At 43.4% G+C, this 26,342-nt stretch overlaps 1 protein-coding gene and 1 long non-coding RNA gene across 6 annotated transcripts in view; one reads left to right on the forward strand and one right to left on the reverse strand.

Moving 5' to 3' along the window:
* Nucleotides 1-26,342, forward strand: part of MAP2K5 (mitogen-activated protein kinase kinase 5) — a 271,279-nt gene that overhangs the window by 61,950 nt on the left and 182,987 nt on the right. For all 5 annotated transcript variants that reach the window (XM_051821811.2, XM_002718071.5, XM_002718072.5 and 2 more), the window contains one exon: nt 2,601-2,665. In XM_051821811.2, the coding sequence (XP_051677771.2) occupies nt 2,601-2,665 (65 nt within the window). The remainder of the gene's footprint in view (nt 1-2,600; nt 2,666-26,342) is intronic.
* Nucleotides 4,040-24,347, reverse strand: LOC138844710 (uncharacterized). The gene is made up of 3 exons (XR_011380945.1): nt 23,657-24,347; nt 14,941-22,485; nt 4,040-14,481 (listed from the first exon to the last, which is right to left on the reverse strand). It is a non-coding gene; the product is annotated as an uncharacterized lncRNA (long non-coding RNA).

Consider the following 26,342-nt stretch of genomic DNA (forward strand, 5'->3'; position numbering starts at 1 on the left):
GGCCGTAGCAGAGAGCTGGATCAGAAGTGGAGCAGCCAGGACTCAAATTGGCACCCATATGGGATGCCAGCACTATAGCTGGCAGCTTTTACCTGCCATGCCACAGTGCTGGTCTATATATATATACACATATACATATATATATATATATATATGCGCTATCAGTCAATTCATAGACCAGAGAAAAATGTGTGTAACTTTAAAATGCTGTAGAAACACTTTAATCCCTTTTCTTACAGATACTGTCTTTCTAAGTGACATGGTTCTATAACTTGCTCTTGAAAGCTGTTTTTATTTATTCTTGTTTTTCTGAGTCTGACAGTCCTTCTCATTGTCTGCTGGATTCTGTCTTGATTTGTAGCTGTTGTGTTTGCATGCACAGTGCTTAGCACACATGTACACATACCTGCAGCAGTCAACGGTATCTGTCCCCTTCTCACCTCCCCACCCTTGTGAGGCCCCCGTCATGCCCTGATGTTGGATGCCTGCCACTCCTGCTTAGATGAGAGTACTGGGAATGCTAGCCACTTGTCTTTTCAGCCTAGTGGTGGGTATTAGCCAAAACAAGACTGAGCTGTTGGCATTATGAAGGTGCAAGGTGCGCAGACACTTAACTACGTCCCCTTTTGCCTGTGGAGTGGTGGACAGGATATGACCGTGGACTGCAGCACCGCACCCCAGAGCCTCAGAGGCTGCAGAGCTCCATCCTGCTTACCCTTTAATCTCCATGTTTCTCATCCTGAATTTGTGGACTTGCATAAGGGTGATTTCTCCCTAGAAGTTTACCTTATTCCGTGATGAGAATGCAGCTTGGGTACAAATTGTTGGAGTCATGTTTAGAACATATTGAGAAATGTTCTGAGGGAATTGGCCTAGTAGCCTGTTTGTTCCCACCAGTAGATATTGCCATTTATGGGCACTTCATTGATCAAAGCAAGCCTTGTGGCAGCCGTGCTGGTTTAACATCTCACGTCACTTCCTGTGCTGCTTTTCTTAGTGCTGTTTTAGGATTTACCATTCAGAGCAGAATAATGAGGTTTTCTTTTTTTCCCTCTTCGGTACAAGTTTAAAATATTTTTTTGTAATATATAAAGGTAGTACAGAGCAAGATTTCTTTCAAATAGGAAACTAGTTGCCAACTTTTCTGACTTCTCTGTCATTTCTTCACTGACCCTAAATATAGTAATTAGCTGGTTGTAGATTACATCAATCAGGTTGTACTACAATTAGATTGGGTGCTGAATTGGCCTCCGTGTGTCAGTCTGCTGATTTTCCTTTTGGGATTGGCAGGACTTCTTGGAGAGGAAGCTGTTTCTGTTCCTGCACTGTAGTCCTCATTCTTTATCCATGGTTCTGAAGCTTCCACTTCAGAAACGTGTGGGAGAAACAGAGTTCCCTTGATAAACAAAGGCTAGCTTTATCCGATTGGTGGGAGTTGGGAGTAGAACAAGATATTTAAAGCTTTACTGTAGTGGTCTGAAAGCAAACTATTTTTTTTTTCAAGTGATATTGAATTAAAAACTCCATCCATTTTCTGCCCATGCAAGGCAATGCAATTCCCTGGAAATTGATTTTTTTTTCAGGGCTTACAATGGCTTTTCCCAAGCGTTAGCTATATGGAGAATAACACCTTTATTAAATCCACTTAGTGAATAAAGTTGGCAGTTAATTTTTAAGCAACTGGACCAGTGTGTAGCAAACAACTGAATGCATCAGATGGAGTCTGGTTGGTTTTTAAATCATTTGATAAATAATTATTTAGGGAGTTCTTTAAAAATTCTTAAACTCTGTTTTTTGGGTGCTCACATAATTCCCTTGCTTTCATGATACAAATGAGAGTAGTATTTGTGGTATGATCAGTGTTACAGAATCTTGGAAAATGTACATGCTGCTTCATATTTTAAAGTGTGAAAATGACTAGTTCATAAAAATTACATGCCTATATATTTTCCCTTTAATTCATTATAATTTTAGACTATCTGCGCACTTTTGAAGTGCATTGATTTGGCACTTTTCCATCAACAGAATGTGATTGCTATCCAGGCATTGCTGAATACTACTAATTTATTACGTACAAAGAAAAGCTGTGTCTACTGCAGGAAAAATGCTAAACATTACTCACTTAGTTTGTTAAATGTTAATTAGAGGGTCACCTGAGGAGTTTCCGGCCTGATTTATTTACAGATCTGCCTCAGATTGCTGGGTGTGTGTGTGTGTGTGTGTGTGTGTTGTCCTCCCAGCCTGACTCTGGTTGTGTGCCGGCTCTTTGGCGTTGGTTGTGTGCCGTGCTGGACTGTTTTCTTATCAGTGTCTCTGACCTGACCCTTTTGAGCTATGTTATATCATTCCATTTTGACACCTTTTATCAAACTTTAATGAAATGACCCAGGCAAACAAATTGTCATTAAACTTTCCATCACTTTGTCCCTTGGTATCGTCTTTTATAAATTGGACAGCAAATGTTGTATTGATCTTCTCGTTCTTGCAGCTGAACTTGAAATGACCCAGACTGCTTGTTGTTTATGGCCCAGAGTTGCTTCTCCTTGACATTTCCATCCACAGCATGACACCTTTTTTGTTTTTCTTTCTTTCTCGTGGAGATGAATGAACAAGACATACGGTATCGAGACACCCTCGGCCATGGCAACGGAGGCACAGTCTACAAGTGAGTAGTCAATTCTACTTAAACTTTCCGTCCTCTCATGCTGAATGCTGGGGGTATGCGAGTTCTCCGTGGCAGAGATTTTTAAGTGACCACCAGTGCTTAGATTTTATTTCTGCCTTTGACTCCAAAATTCTGCGAGGCATGTATTTTCTCAGGAATTGCCTGAAAAGTGCATTTATATTGCCTTTTTAATATTTCTGGGTCTCTATCTCTCCTGCTTGTGCAGTTAAGTAGTCTGCCATTAGCAAGTGTACCTTTAACTGGCCTGAAGTTTCATGTGTTTTTTTTTTCTCTTTAACAACCATTATTATTATTATTTTTTTAACTCACTAGCATCCTTTGCCAGTCCCCTACCTGTTCACAGTTAGACCCAGTGGAAGCCAGACCTTATAAATACCATTGCTTTGCCCTGTGTCGACATGCAAAGTTATTAAAAAGCCTTTTTCCTGTTGAATTTCCTTCTCTCCTCACCCTAGTCCCCTACGAGTATTTCCACACACATTGATGAATATGTTAAGTTATAAAATTCTCCCCAATTCCAGTCGCGGTGATCCACCCTAAAGGAGTGTTCATTTTCATATTAAAAAATGCTAACCGTAAAAAATAGTTGTCTCGCCAGGGGAGCCTGTTCTCATGCAGCAGTGCAAAGTTTAAGCCACATAATGTAATATCTGGTACTTAATAGTCTGCAGTGGTGTATGAAAAATATTCTACCAGGAATTAAAAAATCCGTCCTTTGTAGGAAAGCCCCGAGGGAGCAATAAGGCTTTCCTCCAGAGAGCTGTTTTCCATGTATACACTAACCCCACGGCCCAGCGTGACTGTTTTTACCCCAGATGCTGGAACATTGCTATCAAAGGATATTTTCAGAGTTGTGAAATAATTAATTTGCCTCCTAATTGGTCACTCATATTTTTAGAGTTTGAAAGTTCTGACTAACCACGTGACTACAGAGAAAAATTGTTCTCTTGTCCTGTGACCAAAAAGGATGGCGTCCTCACCTCCCAGAACGCACCCCAGTTCTCGGGGCCGGAAGCTCCTTGGCAGTCCAAGCTCTGCTCCAGAGCTTCCATCTCCTCCGCCGCAGAGGCCAGGATGCGAGTCTTTTCTGCCAGCTGCAGCCCTTTCAGAACCAGGTCCACGTACTCGGATTGTGTTTTGCCTGCAGGTGACCGAGTGCGTGGATCTCTGACCTGAACGTGAGGTCCTTCCACTAGGGTAATTCAGAGAAATAAATCTCCCACGATCCGTGGGCCTTGCTCTGGAAGTGTTGGAGACTGCGTGGGTCCGACGAGTCTGGAGGTTACTCATCTCCCTCCTTCCTGGAGCACACCGCACCAGCACCTTCCCGGGGCAGCCCCTGTCCTGCATATCAGCCTCTTCCTCCTCGTCTTCTCTTCATTTTCACCTGGCCTTAGAGTTTGTACCAGCTGGGATGGTTCTGGGGTTCAGGCACCCTTAGAAAGGAAAGAGGGACCATGTGCACTTGATTTTGTTCCTTGAGCTCTCTGGAAGGGGCAGTTTTCAAGGCTCAACGTTCTTCCTCATGATTTTATTCTGAGCATCTAAGAATAAAACAGGAAAGATGTCTAGCAACGCTTTGGGTTTTCATCGGCTTAAATGGAATCCAAAAATATTTCTGTAGAAGCCTTCCTTACTTCTTATCTGTGTTATTTCAACAAATCTTATTTAATTGAAAGCCTGTTGTAGATTTGCCATCCTAGTTTATTCCGGAAGGGAAGAAACGTACGACCAGCAGACCACAGCAGATAATTTTTATTAGAAGTAATATCATCGGTGGTTACATTTTAATCCTTTAGCTTAAAATGTGGTTTATTTAGAAAAATGGTGGAAGGTGGTGTATATACAGAAGTACAAATAATACGCACAAAGAAAAATTGTAAAAATGAGATTTTTGTTAGTGTTGTTTTAAAACTATTAATTTTAACTGTGGCAGAGCGCATGTAGCATTTGCCATCGTCACCCTCCGAAGCTAAGCAGCGTCACATTGGTTCACACTGTGCCACCGTCCCCACCATCCAGCCCCAAGGGCTCTTTGCATCTTGCAGAGCTGCGGCTCCGTGCCTGTTAAACAGTAACTCCTCGTTCGCCCTGTTAATGGGGTTTCTAACTAAGAAGCATGGCCAGCACTTCTGCTTCTTATGGGCCACAGCATCCAAGGGAACATTCTTCCCACATCCCTAGCACAGGCCCTTCAGTTTGCTCGGCTGTTACAATGGCAGCAACTCTCTGAAGAGTTTATTTGTTAATGCTCAGTGTGAGTGTTGTAAGGTTTAATATGTTTTTGACACTGGTGAATGTCAGTTGTCATAATGTAAGTAGTTGATTGACACAGATTGCTTACGAAAAGAAGAAATCCCATTTATCGTACTGCTTCTGTTACTCTTCAGGGGAGAGAATGTGAAGGTCCCATCGCGAAACCACCTGTCTGATCACTGGGCTTCCTTTCTGTCTGGGCTGCAGCTTGTGCTGTTCTCATCCCTGGCGCTGGGTTCTGCACATGGAAATGCTATCATCATTTTAAGAAATAAGATTCCACTTTACAAAATCCTCTATAAAATTAAGTGTTTGATGTGTTATGATTGAGTTTCTCCTACACTAAGTTTACCTTAATGGTGTTGGCTATAAAAATTACAGCTTTTCAAATGAAATGATTGCATTAGAAGCTATGCTACATAAACTAGATGAGGAAAATATTGGAAAAGTCACTCATTGGTAACAAAACTGCTTAACAGGCCTATTTAATTTTTTTCTTATAATGTATAAGGAAGCTAATAAGTGCAAAGCAAAAGTTTAATATTTCAGTCATATCTGGTCCACTTGATGAGACGTTGTGAATTTCAAGGGATATGATACCGTGTGTAATTGTGATGTATATTATTTAGCTGTTGATACACTTTCACCCTTTGTGTCTCGGTGTTTTTCCACATTTATAAAATATGAAGTTCTGGCCCTGGACGTTTAACCCAGCGCTGATAGATTCTGTGGGCTGTCCCCTGCTTGGGCTGTTCTCTGGATTACCACAGTGACTGAGGCAGGTGGTTTTAAATTGAAATTTCTTAGATTATGTATTGGGCTAAGTGGATCATAAAAGAAATACCTTATAAGTATAACCCAAGCCTAGGAAACAGAAAAGTTTAGGAAAAGGGAGTGAATGCATTTTTATTACGGCTCCATTTCTCATCGGGCTACAAGTTACTCTAAAAAACTAAATTAAGGAAAGATTTACATTCTGTTCTGCTCTGAGAGATTCACAGTGAATTTCAAAATCTTCAAGAAAATAGAGAACAATAGATGTATTACGATTAAGTGTCAGGACTCTTTTATTTTTTTAAGATTTATTTATTTATTTGAAGGTCAGAGTTACACAGAGAGAAAGAGGGAGAGAGAAGTCTTCCATCCGATCATTCACTCTCCAATTGGCCGCAATGGCTGGAGCTGTGCTGATCTGAAGCCAGGATCCAGGAGCTTCCTCTTCAGGGGCCCAAAGACTTGGACCATTTTCTACTGCTTTTCCAGGCCATAGCAGAGAGCTGGATCAGAAGTGTAGCAGCCGGGACTTAAACCGGTGCCCATATAGGATGCCGGTGCAGGCCAGGGCGTTAACCTGCTGTGCCACAGCGTTGGCCCCAAATGTTCAGACCCTGCGGCTGCCACTAGCTTGTTGTGTGACCTTGAGCAAGTTGTATAATGTCCTGTGCCTTGATTTACCCATCTGTAAAATGGGGACGGTCGTGGTGTCTCTGTAGTCCTTGTGAGGTTCAGTGAGATGATCCATTGAGGGCTTACCGCCACCTGCTAAGTGTCAGTTTCTGGTAATGGTAGCACTGACAGGGCAGTGACATAAACCCTACACTTCCTCCCCTTCCTTGCCCATGGGACCCTCCCTCAGCAGCCTCTGCAGACTTCTTACTGAACTACAGCTGTGTAGAAGTAGCGCTGAAAACTGCATCTGTCTTATGCTACATGTTACATACTTCAGTGTTTCCTGAATAAGGCTTATTGTTGTGTGTGTTTGCTAATTTGTTTTTAAGTTTTGGAGTATTTTCTGTGTTACTCTTTGTTTTCCGGTTGCTCTGTCTGTCTCTCTCTCTCACTGTCCACTTTGCCTGTCAAAAAAAAAAAAAAAAAAAAAAAAAAAGCTGGTTTGATGGTAAGGCCATTTTACCATTTGGGCTTGGGCTTGCCGCCCTGTGGCCGTTCGGTGGAAAGGCCGTGTTCTGCACAGCATCTCTGCTCTTTTGCTGTGTTGCTGTCTCAGGTTAAGCAGAATCCATTGTTTCCTTGTGAGGCCAAGTACAATCTTCAGGATTGAATTTGGTGTTTGATACGTATTGGCCAAAATGAGAATGAGGCAAATGGAAATTCTTCCCCATATCTGGTGAGTTTGAGAGGTTGTGTAATTGTTTTAGATCATTCACCGAGAAGAATGATTACTTTTTTTGTAAGCACCCATGGACCCAGCGTGGTAATCACCGTGGGCTCGTTCCTTGGCTGGTCTGTCCCACCGAAGCCCCAGTAATTAGCAAGCCCAGTTTTCTGATTCCAAACCCAGTCAGTTCGACTCTACTTCCTTTGTTTGATGGAGCCACCAAAACTTTGGGTCCAGAATTGAAGCAGTATTTGGTTCTTAGGATTGAATCATGCTAAGTCAGTTGGCAAACAACCGTCCAAAGATGATCTTTTGTAGTATTTTTCCTTAATTCAAATTATTCGCTCTTAAGACTCAAATTGTCCAGCTTTTAGGCCATGTATTCTAATCTCTAGGTATTTGAAAATAGTGAATTTACCACCTCTGGCTTCCGCTACAGTAAAGAGTCTAATTTGGACTTTGGGAAGAATTTTCTCAGTGATATAATGTGCCGCCTACATGGTGTTTTGAAGATTGGACATATACCATTATTTCAGAATTAATTTGAACATATCCAGGGGCAGGAAGATGAGGGAAGGGCAGTGACTCCCCAGGGTCTTGGTCTCCTGCTGTCTGTTGCTTTATCTGTTTGAAGAGGTGGTTGCTGGAGGCCTGGGGATGGCCCTTGCAGCTAGAAACTAAAATTGTGTGAGCTGTTACCTTAGGGGTATTCTGCCCTTTGCAGTACAGCTGTAGAGGCCAGATCAGACTTTAAATTTGTGTCTGGGGGCTGAAGTTGTATCAACTCATTGTAGTACAGTGATTTATTTAATGAGATACAGAAACGCTGATGGTCATCTATATATGCAATGAGAAAATACATGAATTAGCTAATACATGTTATTTAGTAAACCAAATACCTCAAAGCACGAGACTCCTGGAACCACAGAGCACCCGACATCCTTGACTTCCTCTCTCACCAGCTGTCCTGAGGGTGTGAAACCACAGCAGAGAGCAGTAGGTGTGGCCTCAGCTCCTCTAGCGACTGTGTCATTGACCCCACCGCTTCACCGTTCCTCCCCACCGTGCCTCTTATAAATTACAAATAGTTTTTAAAATGGTTTGATATTGACCTGAGAGCTAGAGTGATTGTTTGATTTATTTTGTGTTTAAATTTTCAATCAAATGAAGAGCCTTTTCCTTGCAGCCAAGATCATAATTTAAACAAGCAAACAAGACCCCATCCTAATGCAAAATTAAATACTCATGTATGGCTGCATTGCATCGCAGTATCACGTGACAAGCAGGGGATTCATGTTTTCAGAAAATCAATGAGTATTTGTCAAATAAAATTAATTATGTATGCTTCCCTCTCTCCCTCTGTCAGCATTCGCCGTTCCAGGTTTGTTTTGAACGATAATGTGTATTGCATTGATGAGGAGCTAAAGACTGGACCTGAGCTCCTGAGGCTCCTCCCTGTCCCACCTTTGCTCTGCGCGCCCCGTACTGCGTTCCTGTAGCTTCACACATGCTCATGTCCATTATGGCCATGATGGATTATTGGCAGCCCACCAACACGACAGGATGTCACAGGTCACCGAGCAGAGACTTTCAGACTCTGTTTCCACCCGAATTAACTATTATTGAAATAGTTTATTGAGATTGAAGTATTGATCAGTTTTTGCTAACCTTGGCTTAAGGGAAGGAAAAGGAGGCAGTGGTGTTTTTGAAAGACACTACATTTCATTTTAAAAAATCTCATTTATTTAGTCCTTTCTTCTTCCTATTTTATAGCCCCTATAGTTTTATTGCTTGGAAAAGGGTATCTTGGCTTTATTTTTATGATAGTATAATTATGCTTCAGAAATGCACTTGATTACTATGGGTAGCAAAATTGTTCTAGTATATTGGTTTGGCCAATATTGCTATACAAACAACTTTTCAGTCAATTGAGTCTGGTAAAAAATCAATACATTATGGTAATATTTCAAGTAAGAATTTGCTGAATCTGAGTGTTTAACATCATCTCCTCCCAGGGAAAAAATAATTTTGAAGCGGCAGGACTTCTTTCTAATATTTTACTTAAATGCTTTCCTTATTAAAAAAAATTCTAAAGTCCCCTGCAGAAGTGGTGTGAGCAGGTAGATAGCCCTGAGCACACGCCTGTGGATGTGGGTGGCGGAGGTCTAGCTGCCTTTGAAATCTGTTCTTGGGCTGCGTCAGGAGAGAGTGCGGGACATCTGGACCTGCTTCCTCCCGCAGTGCGGAGTCCCACATCGAGCTCTGGGCGCTGAGTTTGCGAGACATGAGCAGCTGAGAGCACTCAGAGGAGCATGGAGACAAGAATGAGGGGGCTGGCTTCGTGCCTGGGTAGTCCTCCCTCCTTCCTGGGCAGCCAGGTTCCGAGTGTGTGCTGTGTGGGAGGGCGGCCCTGTGTCCCATGTGGGGACAGCCCCGCCCTCATGGGACCTGCAGATAGGGGGGGAGTCCGTCCTTGTGGAGCGGGAGCCCTGGGGCTGAGGTAGGCAGGGCCTCATGGAAGAACTGCCGTTTGAGTTGAGAATTAGTTGCAGGCATTGGCTAACTTGTGCCCGACGTGAGAAACTTCCAACAAGTGACTTAAAAATCTGAAGACTGTTGCTGTAGATACCGGTTTGCCTGGTGTTCCGTGAGCTGGACAGAATTGCTGTCTTGGATGCCTCTGACGGCCCTTAGTGGGCCTCGCTGCAGGGTCAGGCTTGGCCTGTCTGGGTGGGGGCCCTTTCAGGAGTGTATTGGGAATTACCCTGCAGAGCCTAGGGATGGACACTCAGTGATGCCTGGTGCTGGGTGCTGGGTGCTGGGTGCTGGGAGGCGGAGGACTCTTGCACCTTAAGCAGATCAGTGTGGCTCCTCCTTGGAACTGCTGAGGGAAGAATCCCCACGAGGACTTGGGTGGGGATGACCGCCCAGGGTCCTCCCGAGTCGAAGTTCCAGAACCAGATTCATCCTCAGTTACCATAGACATCTCACGTCAGGTGTGGTTTGGTTTTGTTCCCCTGACTTCTGCCTTATTGTCTGTCCATCTGCTCACTGCACAGATACTTGGTGGGCATCACCCAGTACCAAGTACCTAGGACCGTTCTGAGCACCTGCAGTCCAGTGGTGAGCAGACAGGGTCAGTGTGCTCGTGGGGCTCACTCTCGTGGGGCAGGCAGACAGTCGTCAAGGTAATACTGAGGTAAAGTGGTATCAGACCTGGCAGGTGCAGAGAAGAATGTAGAGCAGGTCCTTGGAGAAGGGTTACCTGAGCGGTTGGTGTGCCAGCCGAAAGGACAGGGACCTTCCAGGCAGAAGCAGCGCTCAGGCAGAAGCTGTAGCACGAGTGTGCACGCTGTGTCCCGGCCAGTGTAGTCGGCGTGGAGCGCGCTCAGCACCTGGTCACGCTTCGTCTTTTCACTCTTGCCAAGAAGGTGTGCTTACCACAGAGAAAGGTGGGGAGTGGAGGGATTGAGGGGTGCACCAAGGGTCTGGTCGGCTGGCACGTGGGCCTCTTGACCCGAGAGCAGGACTGGCAGGGTTCTTCGAGCCAAGGGTTTTGTTTGCCTTTCACTCTGAGTTTCCCTTTTTAACCCAAGTTATCTCTGGATGTGCGATAGAAATTAATGTATTTTCTGGAAGTCAGTGATGTGGCGTCTCTGGGTGTTAATTTTTGAGGCTTGTTAATAGCTGCTGGAACTCTGCTTGGCCGACAGGGTTACTTACTGCAGCGTGACTTGTAATTTGGTCAGTCCTTTGGGTCTCTTATCAAAAACTTAGAATTTGATAATTACATCCCTAGGTGAATTGTGTGGTTGGGCTAGTAGAGGCGGTGCATTTCTTGGTTTGTAAGACACAGTGAATTTTTAAAGCTATTTTGCAGTACTTGGTGTGTTAGGAAATTGTACTCTCAGTTGGCATATAGTACAAGCAAATATTTGTACCCTGTAGCATCTAGGGTATTTACTTAAATTGCTTTTTTGGAAAATAATTCACTGAAAATTCCATGAGGCATTCATTGTATGTAACTTTCTGCCACAGTATTTTTTTTTTCTTTCTTTCTTTGCTCTGTCATTGGTTACTGTTGAATTGCTGCCTCACTAGAGTGAAAGATGTTGGGGTTCTGGTTCGTGTAATAACACTGAATTGGTGGAGCAGGTTACTAAATTAGAAGGGAAGATGATGATGGAGGTTTAGGTTGTGTGTGGTAAGCGTAAAATTTTCTGTAAGCTTCTATGTTTTTAAACATATCAGGTCGTTCTCTTGATCTCAAAAATGCCCATGCTTTGCCTTGTCAGTGTTGGCAAGAAGGGAAGAGGGTGCGGGTAGAGTATCATTGCCAAAAGTGGAGTTCCTGGGCGTTGCTCTGTGCTTTCAAGTAATGAAGTGAAGAGTGTTCAGACAAAATTAGAACTTGCTTTAGGGCACAATCAATATGGCATTTTAACAAGCTCAGCGTACTTGGAGCTTGGTGTGTGTGGGGAGGTTCTCGAACACACTGATTCCATTACAGCTGCGAAGTGTAGCAGCAAAATGTAACAGTAGACTCAGTCAATAAACATAAAGCTCAGATTAAACCGTAATTAAGTGTTGAGGAAAGTTATCTAAGAACTATGACTAAAATCTGCAACAATACGGACAGCCAGCGAAATGTGGTGGGGGTGAAGAAGAGGAGCCGGCTCGGGCTGCAGGGACATGTGCCCCACGTCAAATCCGTGCGTGCTGAATTTCTTCTCCCTTTTAACTTTTTTTTTTTTTTTTAATATAATTCTTAGAGAAAGCTGGCAGAGCCCAGCAGCTGGGGGCACGTTGCTGAGGGCCACGTGAGAAGTTCCGCTGCCACTCTGAAGGCCCAGAACCACCTGACGGGGCCTCAGGACACCCCACACCAGAGGTGCTCAGAGTCGCCCTGCATCCCAAGCCCCTGCCCTCCGCTAGCTGCCCTGGGACACAGCCCGCACAGTAGGCATCAGCATGCTTGTTTGAATTGGGGAGAAACGAAACCCAGATAAATGGACCCAGAGGCTCCAGAGCAGGGCAGGGAGCCACTTTCCCGGCGCCCTTCCCAGGAAATCCCAGCGTTTGGCCCTGTGAGAAGCCACGGGAAACAGACTGCACAACAGCTGTACTTTGTGCTTTTTGCATCAAGCAGGTGTCCCTTACAGAGAGCCAAGTGAACAAACAGCTGGACTGGTTAGTCCAAGGTCAGAGGTTCATGCCAGCCTGCACACCCCCATGACTTCAGCATACAACTCTTTGGACTGTTTCCTCTGTGGTTAGTTTCCTTACCCTAATTTTACACATGTAGATCACCACTAGAATCGTGTTTATTTTTGAGCTTGCTGGTCTTTATATAGAAGCTGGGTCCCCCCCCCCACCCCCCCGCCCAGTACTGTCTCTGTCTATTTAACTTAGTAACTGTGATGCCTTTAAGCCTTTATCTCCTAAATGGATTGGAGAATGGTGCCTTCTCTTGACTCATCTCAGGGGACTCTACAAGAAAATGTTCCCTAACGTTTGAAGGAGAACGTTCTGACACAGTATACATACAGACACACAGACACACAGACACACAGACACACACACACACACACACACTTGTGGAAGTTATCAAAGACATCTCAAAAAAAAAAGCATGGGAGTCGACTATAAAATCCAGACACTGTCCTGGTTGTCGTCCCCATGTGGCCCTCACAGTTAGGGCACAGAGCCACGTGCAGGCAAGACTCTCCGGTTCCTTCCTGTTATGGGTTTCAGGATGACCGGCTCCTGATGGCGTATGGTCTGATGCCGGTGTGTGGTGTTCAGCTTTTATGTTAAAGGGAAAAGTCTGTCCTGGTCTCGTCAGGATATGCTGTTTCTTGCGGTCGGTTCTACACAGAAGTGCAGGAAATGAAGACGGAGTGCCTCTGCGCAGCCTGACAAAAGCCATTCCTTTGCAGAGTGGTAGCTGCAGTGAAAGTAAATAAATGAATGGACAGCAATCACAGCCTAGTTGATGAAACTGTTCAATTAAAGCACAGGCATTTACATGGTGTAATTTCCCTAAATTGCCAATGAGCCCCTTTAGACACAACCAGTGTTCAAATTGATTTCAGCATTGATTTTGGCTGAAGCTGATAAATTTCTGCTTGTTAGTTAAAGTAATTTTGCAGAAGACTTTGTACTGCAGTATTGAAGTGTTCATTGAGCTGATGGTTAAAAGAGGAGTTATTTACAGAGGCCTCTGCTGTTGTTCTGAGATGGGACAATTCCCCAATCATCTTTTACTTTTAATTTTTTAGGCTTCAGTATACCAATCAATAGGTGATTGAAACTGATTAAAACTTATCCAACCAGCTGCCTGTGGCAGTTTAATTAGAAGCTGGATGATTCTTAAATTAAAGTTGTCTTATTTTCGTGGCATAGCCGTCTTCCAGAAGAGCGAAGGACTAGCCGGGCTGAGCGCTGACATGCTTGATGTGGTTGAGGTAGCTCGCAAATGTGAAATCACACAGCAGCCATTCCAAAGGTGACTCAGAAAGGTGTTTGGAGATTTCTGCCTTTATGGAGATTAGAAGTAATAATATGTTTACTTGCTAGCCAAGGGATTTATTTTTTTTTCAGGGTAAAGGGATAAGCTATATTCTGATGATGTATGTGAGGGGCCAGCTGTTTGTGATGTGTATCTTTATTTCATAAGCAAGATGGATGCTTGAGCTCACATATGAAACACTGCAGCACAAGATGAAACTCATCATCCTGGTGTCCTGTGCAGGCCTCCCCTGGAAGCCATCAGCTTTGAATTTATATTTTTTTTATTCTGTTGTGAGGTCTTGATTATAGTAAATCTCCACTGAATGAAAAATGAATATTTTTACCTAAGTGCATGTTGACTTTTCACCAGTATCGTGGGCAGGAGGCTGATTTTTCCTGCTTCCCACCCCCCTCCCCCAAGTTCCCCATACTCATTTTATCTAGTGTGGGGCAATTTCGTGGGTTTTTAATGGAAATGGGTTAATATTTCTGTCGTAGGGGACATATCACATCTGGTGCCACAGGGAAGGAGGGGTAAATGGCTCACTTTCCAGAGGCGCACTTACTCTTTGACCCACTGGGGTGCTATTCAGTGTTCCAGAAGAGGTAATTTAGTCAATTGTACCCCAGTGGCCTGAAAAAGTTAATGCAACTCTGGAAAGTGAGTCGTTCAATCGATTTTCCTATTGCTTTTTAAAAATCACCACTGACCATATCCAGAGAACTATGCAGACAATTAGAGGGTCTATTCTAGAAGCAAGCCACTCTTGTTCTCGCGCAGAGCTTGTTGGGATACGCACCGAACTTGGCTTCGGAGGTTGCTGATCCACTTCCCATGCAGCACTTACCAGACAGGAATCCCAAGCAGTCCACGGCAGTGGTTAACACTGCCAAGCCTCGATTTTCTGATCTGTGAAAGATCTGTGATCTTGCAAATTTTTGTATGAATCAAATAGCTTCTCTAAATGACAAGTATTTTAGAGATAATAAAGCACAATAGGATGTTGCTAGTGGAAAGAGGTTGTCTGATTTTGGAAGGTGATTGACTGTCTTCCAGGAAACTGAACAGAGACATTATTGCAGTCAGCCCATTTCAGGAAAGTTTCCTGGCTAGTTAATCCTCAAGGCGCTCCTGGTTTTCCCCACGTGTATTGCTTAACTACTCCATTGTTTCTTCCATTCTCACCACTGGACTTAATATCTCTCGCCTCTCTCCGTTTTGCCCATCACGTTCTTTCAGAACATTTGATCAAGGGATCGCTGTGACTAGCTTCCTTGATCTCAAAGGTATTTAGGCCATATATTAAAAGACATTACTCTAGTTGGTGTGGGGAGTGCTAAAGGCTTGAACCAGGCCACATCAACTTACAGAAGAAATATGGACACAGATGACGGCGTCGATGTGGAGGCGAGTGCAGGCGTCAAAAGGGCTGTATAACCAGAGAGAATGGAAAGAATAAATGATAAAATGTGTGGTTACACCAGCTTTGCTCTGATGGAAAATCTTCCTAACCCAACCAAATCCCCCATATCAGACGTTGGGTTTATTTGTGATCCCTTTGAACAACCAGCTCCTTGAAATTAATATCTATAATCTAATCACACGTTTGATTTGCCATTTAAGCGGTCTGAGGTCCCTGTTGATGAACCACGGATAATCTACTGCTGCTACCCAGCAGCGGTCAAGCATCTGTAAAGAGCTGCTAGGCAGAAGGAAGGTCGGCCTAGACAGCTATGTGAACTGGTACAGTTTACATAAACGCTTCTTTGTACAATTGCTGTTTACTTTGGATTTTCTGTTTTAATAGCCAGAGCCTGGCTAATGTGTTTATCTATTATGGAAGGCAGCAACTGTCAGTGTTGATTTCCCTGAAACTATGTGAAATTTTTTCCCTGTGGATGGCTGTGTTAGTACGTAATATAGCACTCTTCAAAATCCCAGAGCCGGATCATCGGTCCTAAACAGATGAGTAAAATCTGCCCCTTCCAAAGAAACCTACCAAGTGAACAGATCTCTAAAAGGCAATGAGACCGAATTCTCATTAGTGGACTGACAGCTCATTTACATTGGGTTGTGGAAAACATGTCATTGCATTAAAAGAGGACCTTCAGAGGGCTTTGAAATTAAATCTCCCAAGATAGCAAAAGATTGTTTGGTTTGTGTGTGAGTTTGTGTACCCATATGTATTTCTGCACTTACCTCCCATACAGCAGAAAAAGTGTTTTCTGTGTTTTATTTTGGTTTCAGAATTGCTCAGCCCCACAGGCTTGGGCAGCGTAGTACAATCAGCCTTCGGGTTCCCTGCTTGAAGTAGGAGTCTCAGAGTTCCGTGTATCCTCTCCTAGTAGAACTCTAGCCCTATTAGTTTCTATCATCTATTCTCTTTTAGTTTTAGTTTTCTTTTATGCCAAAGCTATAAAGTCTTTGGAATGGAAATACCTGAAGTGAGGGAAGTTATTCTGAATTGACACGAAAGCATAATTGTTTTTGTTTTTGTTTTTTGGTTTTTTTTGATAGAATATCTTAAAAAAAGGCAAGGAAACAGCATCTGTGAATATGGCAACCAATGATCCTGGATCATATTGACTTTAATGAATGCCTTACTTTTTTGATAGGGAGGCAGATTTAATAATTGAATCTGAATATGGCCAATTCTTAACTTCCTATGATAATGAGAATTTTAAGAGTTGCATAGAGTGTATAGATAACAGTCTCATTTGAAACAATGGCTTGTCTCCTCCCTATACAACTTTCTAGTGTAGTGAATCCGACCTTGGAGAACTTTGTCTTTTACCTTTGTCTCCTTGCCTCTGATTTACATAGAACATTCAAAGAATAGAGACAGGGGAATCCATTGTATCCCAGAAGCTGTGAAATCTTGGCTGGAAACACAAAGAACTGAGTTCATTATTTGGGAGAGACATTGTCTCTTCAGCGAGCTGATAGCCACAAATGCATTTGTTTGTAGCTTTCATCTATTTGTAAGTAGCTTTTGCTCACCTTTGTTCACCTTGCCTATCCACCAAGAACTTCAGGGAGCAAAATAAACATCCGCTTCTTTCCTGCTTGCCCAGGATATGATCCCCCCTTTCTATTGACTGCTGCTTTGTGAAGACAAATCCTGTCTACTGCTTTTCACATTGTAGTCACTGGATGATTTTCTTAGGGTTCCTGTCCATTTGGAGAAATTCCTAACAATTGATAGCACCCTATAAATAATTCACAGAGCAGGAGTCCCTCTTCACCAGCCTTCTCTGAAGTGGGTCATGTGAGAGCAGGACTAAGTCGGTGGCATGTGGCTCCTGTGGCTTGTGAAGGAAATGGCCCTCCATTGAAATGGAGGCATTGACAGTCCTGTCCTGCCATTGTGATCACAGGTTGTCCCACATGCAATTCCTCATGAGATCTTCTCAAGGGTGGGGCAAGGAAAGCTGTTTCCATACTTATTTTAATGACTGTTTTGCTAACAAGCTGACATTTATCACACATCACATTGTCAGTTCTGCTGAAATCAGAACTATTTATTGTCCGATCATAGGTCAGCACCCCCATTCTAAAATTAAATCCCACCTCACAATCACCAGAGAAACACAGATGTTCCCTGTTACAAGTTCCTTCTGCTCATAATTTAAAATAATGTCATTGGAAGATGTTCAGAAATTAATACACAGAATAGTGCTATAGAAATCAGATGCCTGCTTTAACTGTATGAGATTGTACGTACTTTATCAGAAAATATATGATCAGCTCTAGGTTATTTATTTTGTGAACAGGAGTCAGCTGGGACGGTTCGTATTTCTATTTTTTTGGTTCTCTTAGAATTTGAAAGTCTAAGCATAAATAATTTCAGTAAACATTGTAAAGTACAGATGCAGTTGATCTTATGCGTGGTGCAAATGCGTGCAGGAGTCCAGATGTTGGAACGTGCGCACAGGTGGTGGCCCCCGTATGTCCTGTGTGCACGTAGGACTTTCCAACATCTTGTTTTCCATCTTCCCTTTTCCTTACTTTTAAAGATCCTTAGGGAAACTGAACAGAGAGCGGAATCGGTGCATTTGTTCCCAGTATTTCTTTTCATATCGGTCTTTTGAACACCTGCTCTGTGGGAGGTACTTCACTTGGGGAGATGGACATTTATGGCCTCAGGGGCACCATTCTGGGGAGTCCGTTGCTTGCTGGCTGCCTGCACCATCTCATCTCCTTACTGTTTTCTTCTTGGTCTTCTAGCTCCTGAATTTAGAGAGCCTGAGGGCCAGGCTTGCCAGCGCTTCTCTGGGTAATTTGCACGCTGAGTGAGCCTGTGTAGTTGCATGGCTGTTACGTATCCTCTGCATGCAGAGGAGCCCAAGTTGTACCTCCAGCCCTGGCTTCTGGCCTGACCTGCAGACTCCTGTCTAATGATCAGTTACTTGTTGTTTAGCCACTACAAAGTTACCTCAAACCGAACTCTGGTTTTCCTCCGAAACCCTCTCAGTAAATGATAATTCTATTGTACAACATGCTAATGACCAAAACTTTGTGGTCCTTCTTTTTCTTCTCAGATCATATAGCAGAGCCACAAATCTGTGGGCTCTGCCTCAAAAATATTTCAAGAAGCTGACTACTTCTCACGTCTTTGCCTGTAGCCCTGTTCCAAACCTGTCCCCCCTTGGTAGGATTACTGCAGGGGTCTCCAAAGTGGACTCCCCCTTTCTGTCCTTACCTTCCTGCAAGTGAGTTCTCCCTACCGCAGCCTAAGTGATCTTCTGAAAAAAAAAAAAAAAAAAGTTTAAGGACAGAATCACACACACAGAGAGACACAGAGAGAGGGATATCTTCCTCTTCCATTTGTTGATTCAAATGGCTGCAGCAGCCAGGATTGGGCCAAGCAGAAGCCTGGAGCTAGGAACTCCATCCAGGTCTCTCACTTGGTGATAGGGGCCCAAGCACTTGAGCCATCAGCCACAGCCTTTCCAGACACAATAGCAGGAAGCTGAATCAGAAGCAAACCAACCAGGACTCACCCTGCCACCCCAATACTGAATGCTGGAGTCACGAGTGGCAACTTGATCAGGTGCACCCCAGTGCAGGCCTCCAGGCTTGTTCTTGTTTAGTACTTCTCATGGGAATCAAGTGGGGGTCCTACAAGAGGCACATACATTTATTTTGAAGAGAGCGTCTTCAGTGACCCACTGGGCCCCCGTGTCTTCATCACCACACTGAGAACCAAGCTTCCACATGTGGACTCTTGGGGGAGAAAGCACATGCAGGCCAGAGCACCATGCTGCTGCGGGTGTCGCTGCCTCTCACCTGCGATTCTGTGCTAGCTTCCTGGGTGTTTCTGCGCTCTTCAGTTTCCCTTTCTTTCCGCTAGTAATGTAGTAATCGTCAGCCACAACAAGGTCATATCACTACCCTGTTCAAAAACCTTTGGTGACTTGGTGTTGGCCAGCAAAGGGACTACAGCAGACTCCAACACCAGTGATAAAAGTTGAAAGACAATGGAATTGGAGCTGGTACTGTGGCACAGCAGGTTAAGCTGCTGCCTGCAGTGCCCCCCCCCCACCATGTGGGCACTGGCTCCACTTCTGATTTAGCTCCCTGCTAATACACCTTGGAGAGCAGCAGAAGATGGCCCAAGTACTTGGGCCCTTGCACCCACATGGGAGACTTGGATGAAGCTCCGGCCATTGCAGCCATTTGGGAAGTAAACCAGAGGATGGAAGATTCTCTCTTACTTGCTCTCTATCGCTCTTTCTCCTTCTCTCTCTGTAACTCTGCCTTTCAAATAAATCAATAAATCTTAGAAAAAGAAAAAGAAAGACAATGAAATCATATTCTCCAGAGACTGAGGATATACTTGTCTCCTTTAAAGTGTCATTCAACTGTGAGGCCCCCCCCAAAAAAAAAGTAGAAAAAAATAATTTGTTGAGATAAGAAGGGCTGATTGGAATTAAAGCATTTGTTTTCAGATTTCTGTGTTGTGAGACAGAAGGGTAGAGATAGTAATTAACTTTAGATTTCATTAAGTATAATTGTTAAAAATTATGGAAAACAACTGAAAGACAATAAATATACATAACTTCAAAAATAGAATCAAGGGGAATGAACTGATATAGTAGAAGAGAGGGGAAGTATAAAGTAAATGAATGAGGTGGTAGAAATACATCCTACTATATCCGCAATTATAGTAAGTATAAGTGGACTAGTGTTTCTGATCAATAAAATATTAGATTGAATTCTTAAAATTACAGCTGGCTACTGTTTCAAACTATTTTAGGAGAAATCCTAAAACAAAGACACAGCAAAGTTGAAAGGAAAAGGATGAGGAAAAATAAAGGGAAAAACTAACAACAACTAAAAAACCTCTATGGTTATAGCAATATAAGACAATGTGGACATTAAGGCAAAATGTTTTATTAGGGTTAAAAAGGACCATTACAGGGCCGTGTGTGGCACAGGGGTTAAGCTGCGGCTTGGGGTGCCTGTGTTCACCTTGGTGTGCCAGGGTGTGAGTCCCACCTCTGCTTCTCATCCAGCTTCCTGCTAATGCAAACCCTGGGGGGCGGCAGGTGGTGGCTGTAGTACTTCAGTCCCTGCCACCCATGAGGAAGACCTGGATGAGTTCCAGGCTCCTGGCTTCCACCTAGCCCAGCACTGCTGTGGGCATTTGAGGAGTGAACCAGTGGATGGAAGATAGCTCTTTCTTTCTGCCTTTCAAATAGGTAAAATAAATAAATTAACTATTTTAAAAATTACTAATACATGATGATGTGAGAAAAAGATGCTATGATTACATAATAGTGCTAAACTTGTATGTAACTAATAACATAACTATGAAATTTATAAAGCAAAAGTTGATAGAATTACAAGGAAAATTTGGCATATCCACATAGAGAATGTCTCTCAGTAATCAATACATTGAACAGAAGAATTACTAAGAATTGTAGTAGATTTATCATCACAGTTAGTGGGGTGGTCTTATGATCATGCCTAGAACTTTGCACCAATCCTGTTGAAAATTACTTTTTTGTAGGTACCAAACGTATTTTTAGACTGATTATATGAACTAAGTCACAAAGCAAATCTAATGTATAGATCACTTTCTTAAAAAAAAATTATTTATTTCAAAGGCAAAGTTACAGAGGGAAAGAGAGATCTTCCATCCACTGGTTCACTCCCCAAATGACCCAATGGGCAAAGCTGGGCCAGGCCGAATCCAGGATCCTGGAACTCTGTCTGGTTCTCCCCAAATGGGTAGCAGGGCCTCAAGCATGTGGGCCATCTTTTGCTTTCCCAGGCACATTAGCTGGGACCTAGATTGTGAGTGGAGCAGCTGGGACTCAAACAGATGCTCATATGGAATGCCCGTCTCACAGGTGGCAGTTTAACCCACTGTGTCACAATGCTGGCTCCTAGATCTCTTTCTTATGACAACAGTATAATTAGTTTAGACATTAGTTTAGTAGTAGTTAATCACCTCCATACATTTGGAAATCAAAATGCCTACATCTGAATAACTGATGAGTCATATAATACATCATAATCGAAGTAAAGATACTTAAATATCACGTGGGAGAACTCGAGAGATGTACCAGCGTCATTCTCAAAGGACAGCTTTGTGCGCGTATATTCAAAAAGAGGAGCTGGATATTAATAGACTTACCACCTAATTCCAGAACAGGAGAGGGCAGGGAGTAAGCTAGTGGGTGTGGGAGGGAGGAAACACTGAAGAACAGGCAGCAGGTGTTGTGGCAGGTTAAGCTGCAGCCTGCGGTGCCGGACTCCCATATGAGCAGCAGTTGCAGTACCAGCCGCTGCACTTCGGACCCAGCATTCCTTGCTAATATGTCTGGGAAAGCAGCAGAAGATGGCCCAAAGGCTTGGGCCCTGCCACCCATGTGGGAGACCCAGATGGAGGTCTAGGCTCCTAGTTTCAGCCTGGCCCAGCTCTGGCCATTGTGGCCATTTGCAGCATGAACCAGCACATGGAAGCTAGCTCTCTCTCTCTGAAAGTCTGCTTTTCAAATAAATAAATCTTTAAAAGAGAGAGAAATATAAAAACAATGAGGGGCTAGTGCTGTGATGTAGCAAGTAAAGCTGCGGCCTGCAATGCTGGCACCTGATATAGGTGCTGGTTCAAGTCCTGGCTGTTCTACTTCCAATCTAGCTCTCTGCTATGGCCTGGGAAAGCAGTAGAAGATGGCCCAAGTCCTTGGGTCACTGCACCTGCGAGGGAGACCCAGAGGAGGCTCCTGGCTCCTGGCTTCGGATTGGCGCAGCTCCGGCTGTTGTGACCATCTGGGGAGTGGGCCAGTGGATGGAAGACTCCCCCCCCACCGCCTCTGCATCTCTGTTACTCTGCTTTCAAATAAATAAATAAATCTTTTTTAAAAAAGAAAGAATATAATATAAAACTTTATGATAAACTTGAAAATGAGGAAAATGAATAATTTCTAGAAAAAGAACACACTATCTTAAATACACCTATAACAATCAAGAAAATGTTTTCATCCATAAATGTTTTAAAAAATGTTTGCAGGACAGTTTCAGGCACTGGTCACGCAGCAGAGAACAAAGATCAAAAGTTTCTGTTTTCATGGAGTTCCTGTCTAGTGATAGGAGACCCATCATAAATTAGTAAACTCTATTGGGTGTTGGTAATTCTCCGAAGAATAAAGAAAGTGAAGGGCGAATGGGATGTTTTGTGTAGCAGAGCCAGGAAGTAATACTGGACCTGAAGGAAGTAATGGAGGAAGCCACGTGGACACCCGAGGAAGTCGTCTGGGCCTCGGGAGGAGGTGGGCGTATGTTTAGTGGTGCAGATGGAATATTGTGGTTAAGGAGACTGACAGGTGCAGAGACCAGTGAAGTAACTAGGCGGCAGATCGTGAAGTCTGCATCAGGACTTCGGTTCGGCAGTAAGAAACCTACCTATGAAGTGAAGGTCGTTATAATAGCTTCCAAGAGATGACAGAATTAACCATATATGTGTTGAATTTTTTATGAAACACTATCCAATAATAGATTTTTTTCAATCAAAAGTAGTAATTACTTGTCAAACGTTTGTTAAGTATGGAGCACCTCCCATGGGCTAGGACTAGTGCTAAGCATAAGGAATACAAAAAGATTAAGACATGGTACAACATAATATGAAGCTAGACACATGACCAGTTTTCTGCAGTGTGCTAGGGGCTGTCACAGAACAATTAAAGTCTGAAAAGTAGGAGAGGCCTCAACATTGTATTTTAGAGAGTCGTATAAAGATGTACATTAAAGGAAAATAGACATGGGGCCAGCGCTATGGCGTAATAGGTTAAGCCTCCGCCTGCACCACTGGTATCCCAGATGGACACTGGTTTGAGTCCCAGCTGCTCTAGTTCCAATTCTGCTCCCTGCTGATGGCCTGGGAAAACAGTACAAAATGGCCCAAGTGCTTGGGCCTGGCACCCAAAAGGGAGACCCAGAAGAAGCTCCTGGCTCCCGGCTTTGGATCAGCACAGCTCCGGCCTTTGCAGCCATTTGGGGAGTGAACCAGCAGATGGACAACCTCTCTCTGCCTCTCAAATAAATAAAATCAAAAATTAAGATATTTTAAGAGTCATTTATATTTTCCTATATATTAACCCAAGGAGATTGACAAACACCTCACGTAGCAACAGCAGTTTGCCAAATGGGATTTCCACTGAGGTGAACACCTGCATGGGCACTTATCCCCCCTCTCTGGAGTATCAACGACTAGCGTGTGGGCAGGCGGTAAACACGGTAAGCATTGAGATGGCTGTGGTGATTGTTTTGTAACATTCAGTGCCTGTCTGTAGCGTACCACGCCCTCCCTCGGTATTCCTTCACTGAATCCTGAGTCCTCACAGCTCCGTAAGGTAGAGGGTCCAGACTCAGACAGCTGGCACATGGCTCAGGTTTACCGAGTCAGGCTCACGCGGATGAGACGGGCAAGCAGGCCGTGACTTCAGAGCTCCTGGCTGCTCTGCCTCTGGGGGAGCTGGGCAGTGATTACAGAGAGCTGGCTTGCCTGGGGAGATGTGGACTTGATGATCCTTAGCCTGAATGAAATAGATCTGTGCCTTCCCAAATTTTGACTTACTGTGTTTCCCGTGAAGAAAACTGGAACGTCACCATGCATTTCCTGTTGGTCCTGAGTTCTGTGTATCCAGCCGTAGTTCCAGTCTCAACTTCGACACTGGCTGTGTGAGCGTTCCCACTGGCAAAGAAAGGGATTTGACTAGGCAGTGTTCCGTGTTCCTTACCAATGCTGTAAACTGTGTGATTCCGTACTCTGCCGAGATGACGTGTTGACGCCGGCTTCTTTGTTCAGTCGTCTAGAACCTCTTGTTTTAACTGGAACAAAGACAAAATATGGATGGCAGCTGTTCTCTTGTGCCGGGTTCTTTGTTATTTTAAGTAGTCCAGAAATCCATAGCAGGCTTTTAGCTTTTTGCCGTCCTTCAGTGTATATGTTTTGGGCTCAATTTTAAGGACTGGGACTGTTCCCAGAAGGCCTCTGCTGGTCACAAACGAAACGGGACACTTAGCACCAGACAGTAAAAACATCTCACAACAGCGCTTCCTCCATGCACTCACTGGAACAGGTAATTACTGTAGCAACAACAAACTAATTTGAAGTGTTAGCTGTTAATTAAAACATTGCAGAGGTGTATGGTTGTCTTTTGGTATAACCAGAGCCCCCATTCAAACTTTGCTAATCACTTCACAGTTAATGTGTTGAGCAAGGTCAAGAGAGTCCGGGCGCTTGTACCTGCTGAAAGTAAGCAAATCCTTTTTCTCCCCAGGTAGAGTGTCATTTGCAAAGTTAAGGGACAGACCTGACTCACGTCTGGCATTGCCTTTGTCATCCGCTTCTCCTTGATGATTAACTGCTAAATTGGCGCTGCCATTGCACTGTAAACCAACCCACACAGCGTCTTTATTGCTCGAAATCGAACCCAAACTTCCACGGATGAATTAGCGTGCGTCATAATTAAATCATCAAGCCGCCCCCTCCCCCGCCTCCCACCTTTTAATTCACTTGGAAACAGGAGACTTTTCTTTTGGAAAAGAGATCGGCTTTCTTGACAAGCTAATTAAGTTGCCAGACTGTCCAGGATGGAATATATATTAGATCCTCTTCCAATCATTTCCTCTTCACGGCCGCAAGGCTCGAAAGTCCAGGTGTAGCTTGTGGTTCGAGGCGATAGCACTGCTCTCGTTAGGACCTCCAGATCCTTGCGTATGCATTCAGCCGTTTGTCTTCCTATCTCATACCTTGGTTACGGAGTCTAATGTGTAATACTTAAAAATCTGAAATTAGAAGAATCTGATATGGAAGGGGAAAAGCAATGTATCATTATTAAATCTTACACATATTGCTGGTATATGTGGAATGAGTTACTAAATTCCTCAAATCATGGTTTAGATTAGCTTAATCCAACGACTTCTCCATCAGCACTGAGAAGGATGCATCTGGTTTATGGATCAGTCTGTTACCTAAGTTTGGATAGATTATGAACCAGGTTGAGATCTGAAATAGAGGCTGCCTTATAAAAGTCTGCCATGAACGTAATAGTCAGTAGTAATTCGCGTTAAAACCAGTGAGGTAGAGGGATTCCACTTACAAAATGTATGTCACTTTATACAAAGTATAAAACATTTGTAAATTGATTTAAGTTTTGTAAGATTTATGTATGCTGGGAAAGTTATATTACACATAAAACATGTTCGTAGAGTAAGAACTCTATGGCAAACAGTTGTCACCTAATTATTTATGATCTTGTCTTTTCCTTCAATGAGATATACCTGAATTTCTGTATAAGTAATTCATGTAATAAAAGCTAAGCTTACCTTTTATAATTGGTTTGACCTTTGTCCACTTAAATGCAAAAAGCAGGATGAGTAAGTCCTTTTAACACTCATGTATGGATAAATATGTTCATACTCTCCTATGTGTGTTTTCCTAGTCTTGCCTGAATTTGGAACATTTTGTCTGTGGGAAGTTGTTACTAATAGCTGTAGACTCTTGGTTAGCCAAACTATTTCTCTTAGTGACTTCTAAAATGCTTGTCAGTGATTATTCAATTCTGTAACTTTACTAAAAATCTTTGAATTGTACCCTTATAACAAGGGGACTTTATCATATACAAATCATACCTCAGTAAAGCTGTTAGTGCACTTGCAGAGTAACCAAGCAAACCAGCAGAGAGTGATGTTTCTGTTTTGGTAGTAGTGGAACACATCATCTTTGCAGAAATGAGCGATCTAGGGGCCTGGGAGGTGTATTTTGTCACTGAGAAGTGGGGGTGGGGAATTCTGGAGGCGCCAGCTTCCATGTCCGCGTGCTCCATCCCCACCTTAACACTATCGGAGAGAGAAGGCCAGTGGGACTGGCAAGATTTGGGCTCTCCCCACCGCATTTCTTCTTTATGTGGTAGCCATGCTTATTTGATGTTACATGGTTTGTTTGGAATTTTTTCTATTATATAAAAGATGTTTGTTTTCCCTGAGTACTCTGCAGTATTTCTGTGAAAGACCACCTTTCATTTAAACACAGAAGGTCCTGATGAAGAGTAATGGTCTTTTATTGCTGCCAACCCTCTTCTGTTCTCTAACTCTTTTTCATCAATGAATGAGTTCCTGTCTCTTGATGTAAGTTATAATTGTATTACCATAACTTAATACTTGGAGCTTGCCCCTCTTTTTTTAGGAGATGAACTTATAATTCTATGATTTTTATATGATATTATAATGTAAGTCATTGCTAATTCTGTTTTGAGATT

The sequence above is a fragment of the Oryctolagus cuniculus genome, chromosome 12 (assembly GCF_964237555.1).
Source record: "Oryctolagus cuniculus chromosome 12, mOryCun1.1, whole genome shotgun sequence".
Taxonomy (NCBI): domain Eukaryota; kingdom Metazoa; phylum Chordata; class Mammalia; order Lagomorpha; family Leporidae; genus Oryctolagus; species Oryctolagus cuniculus.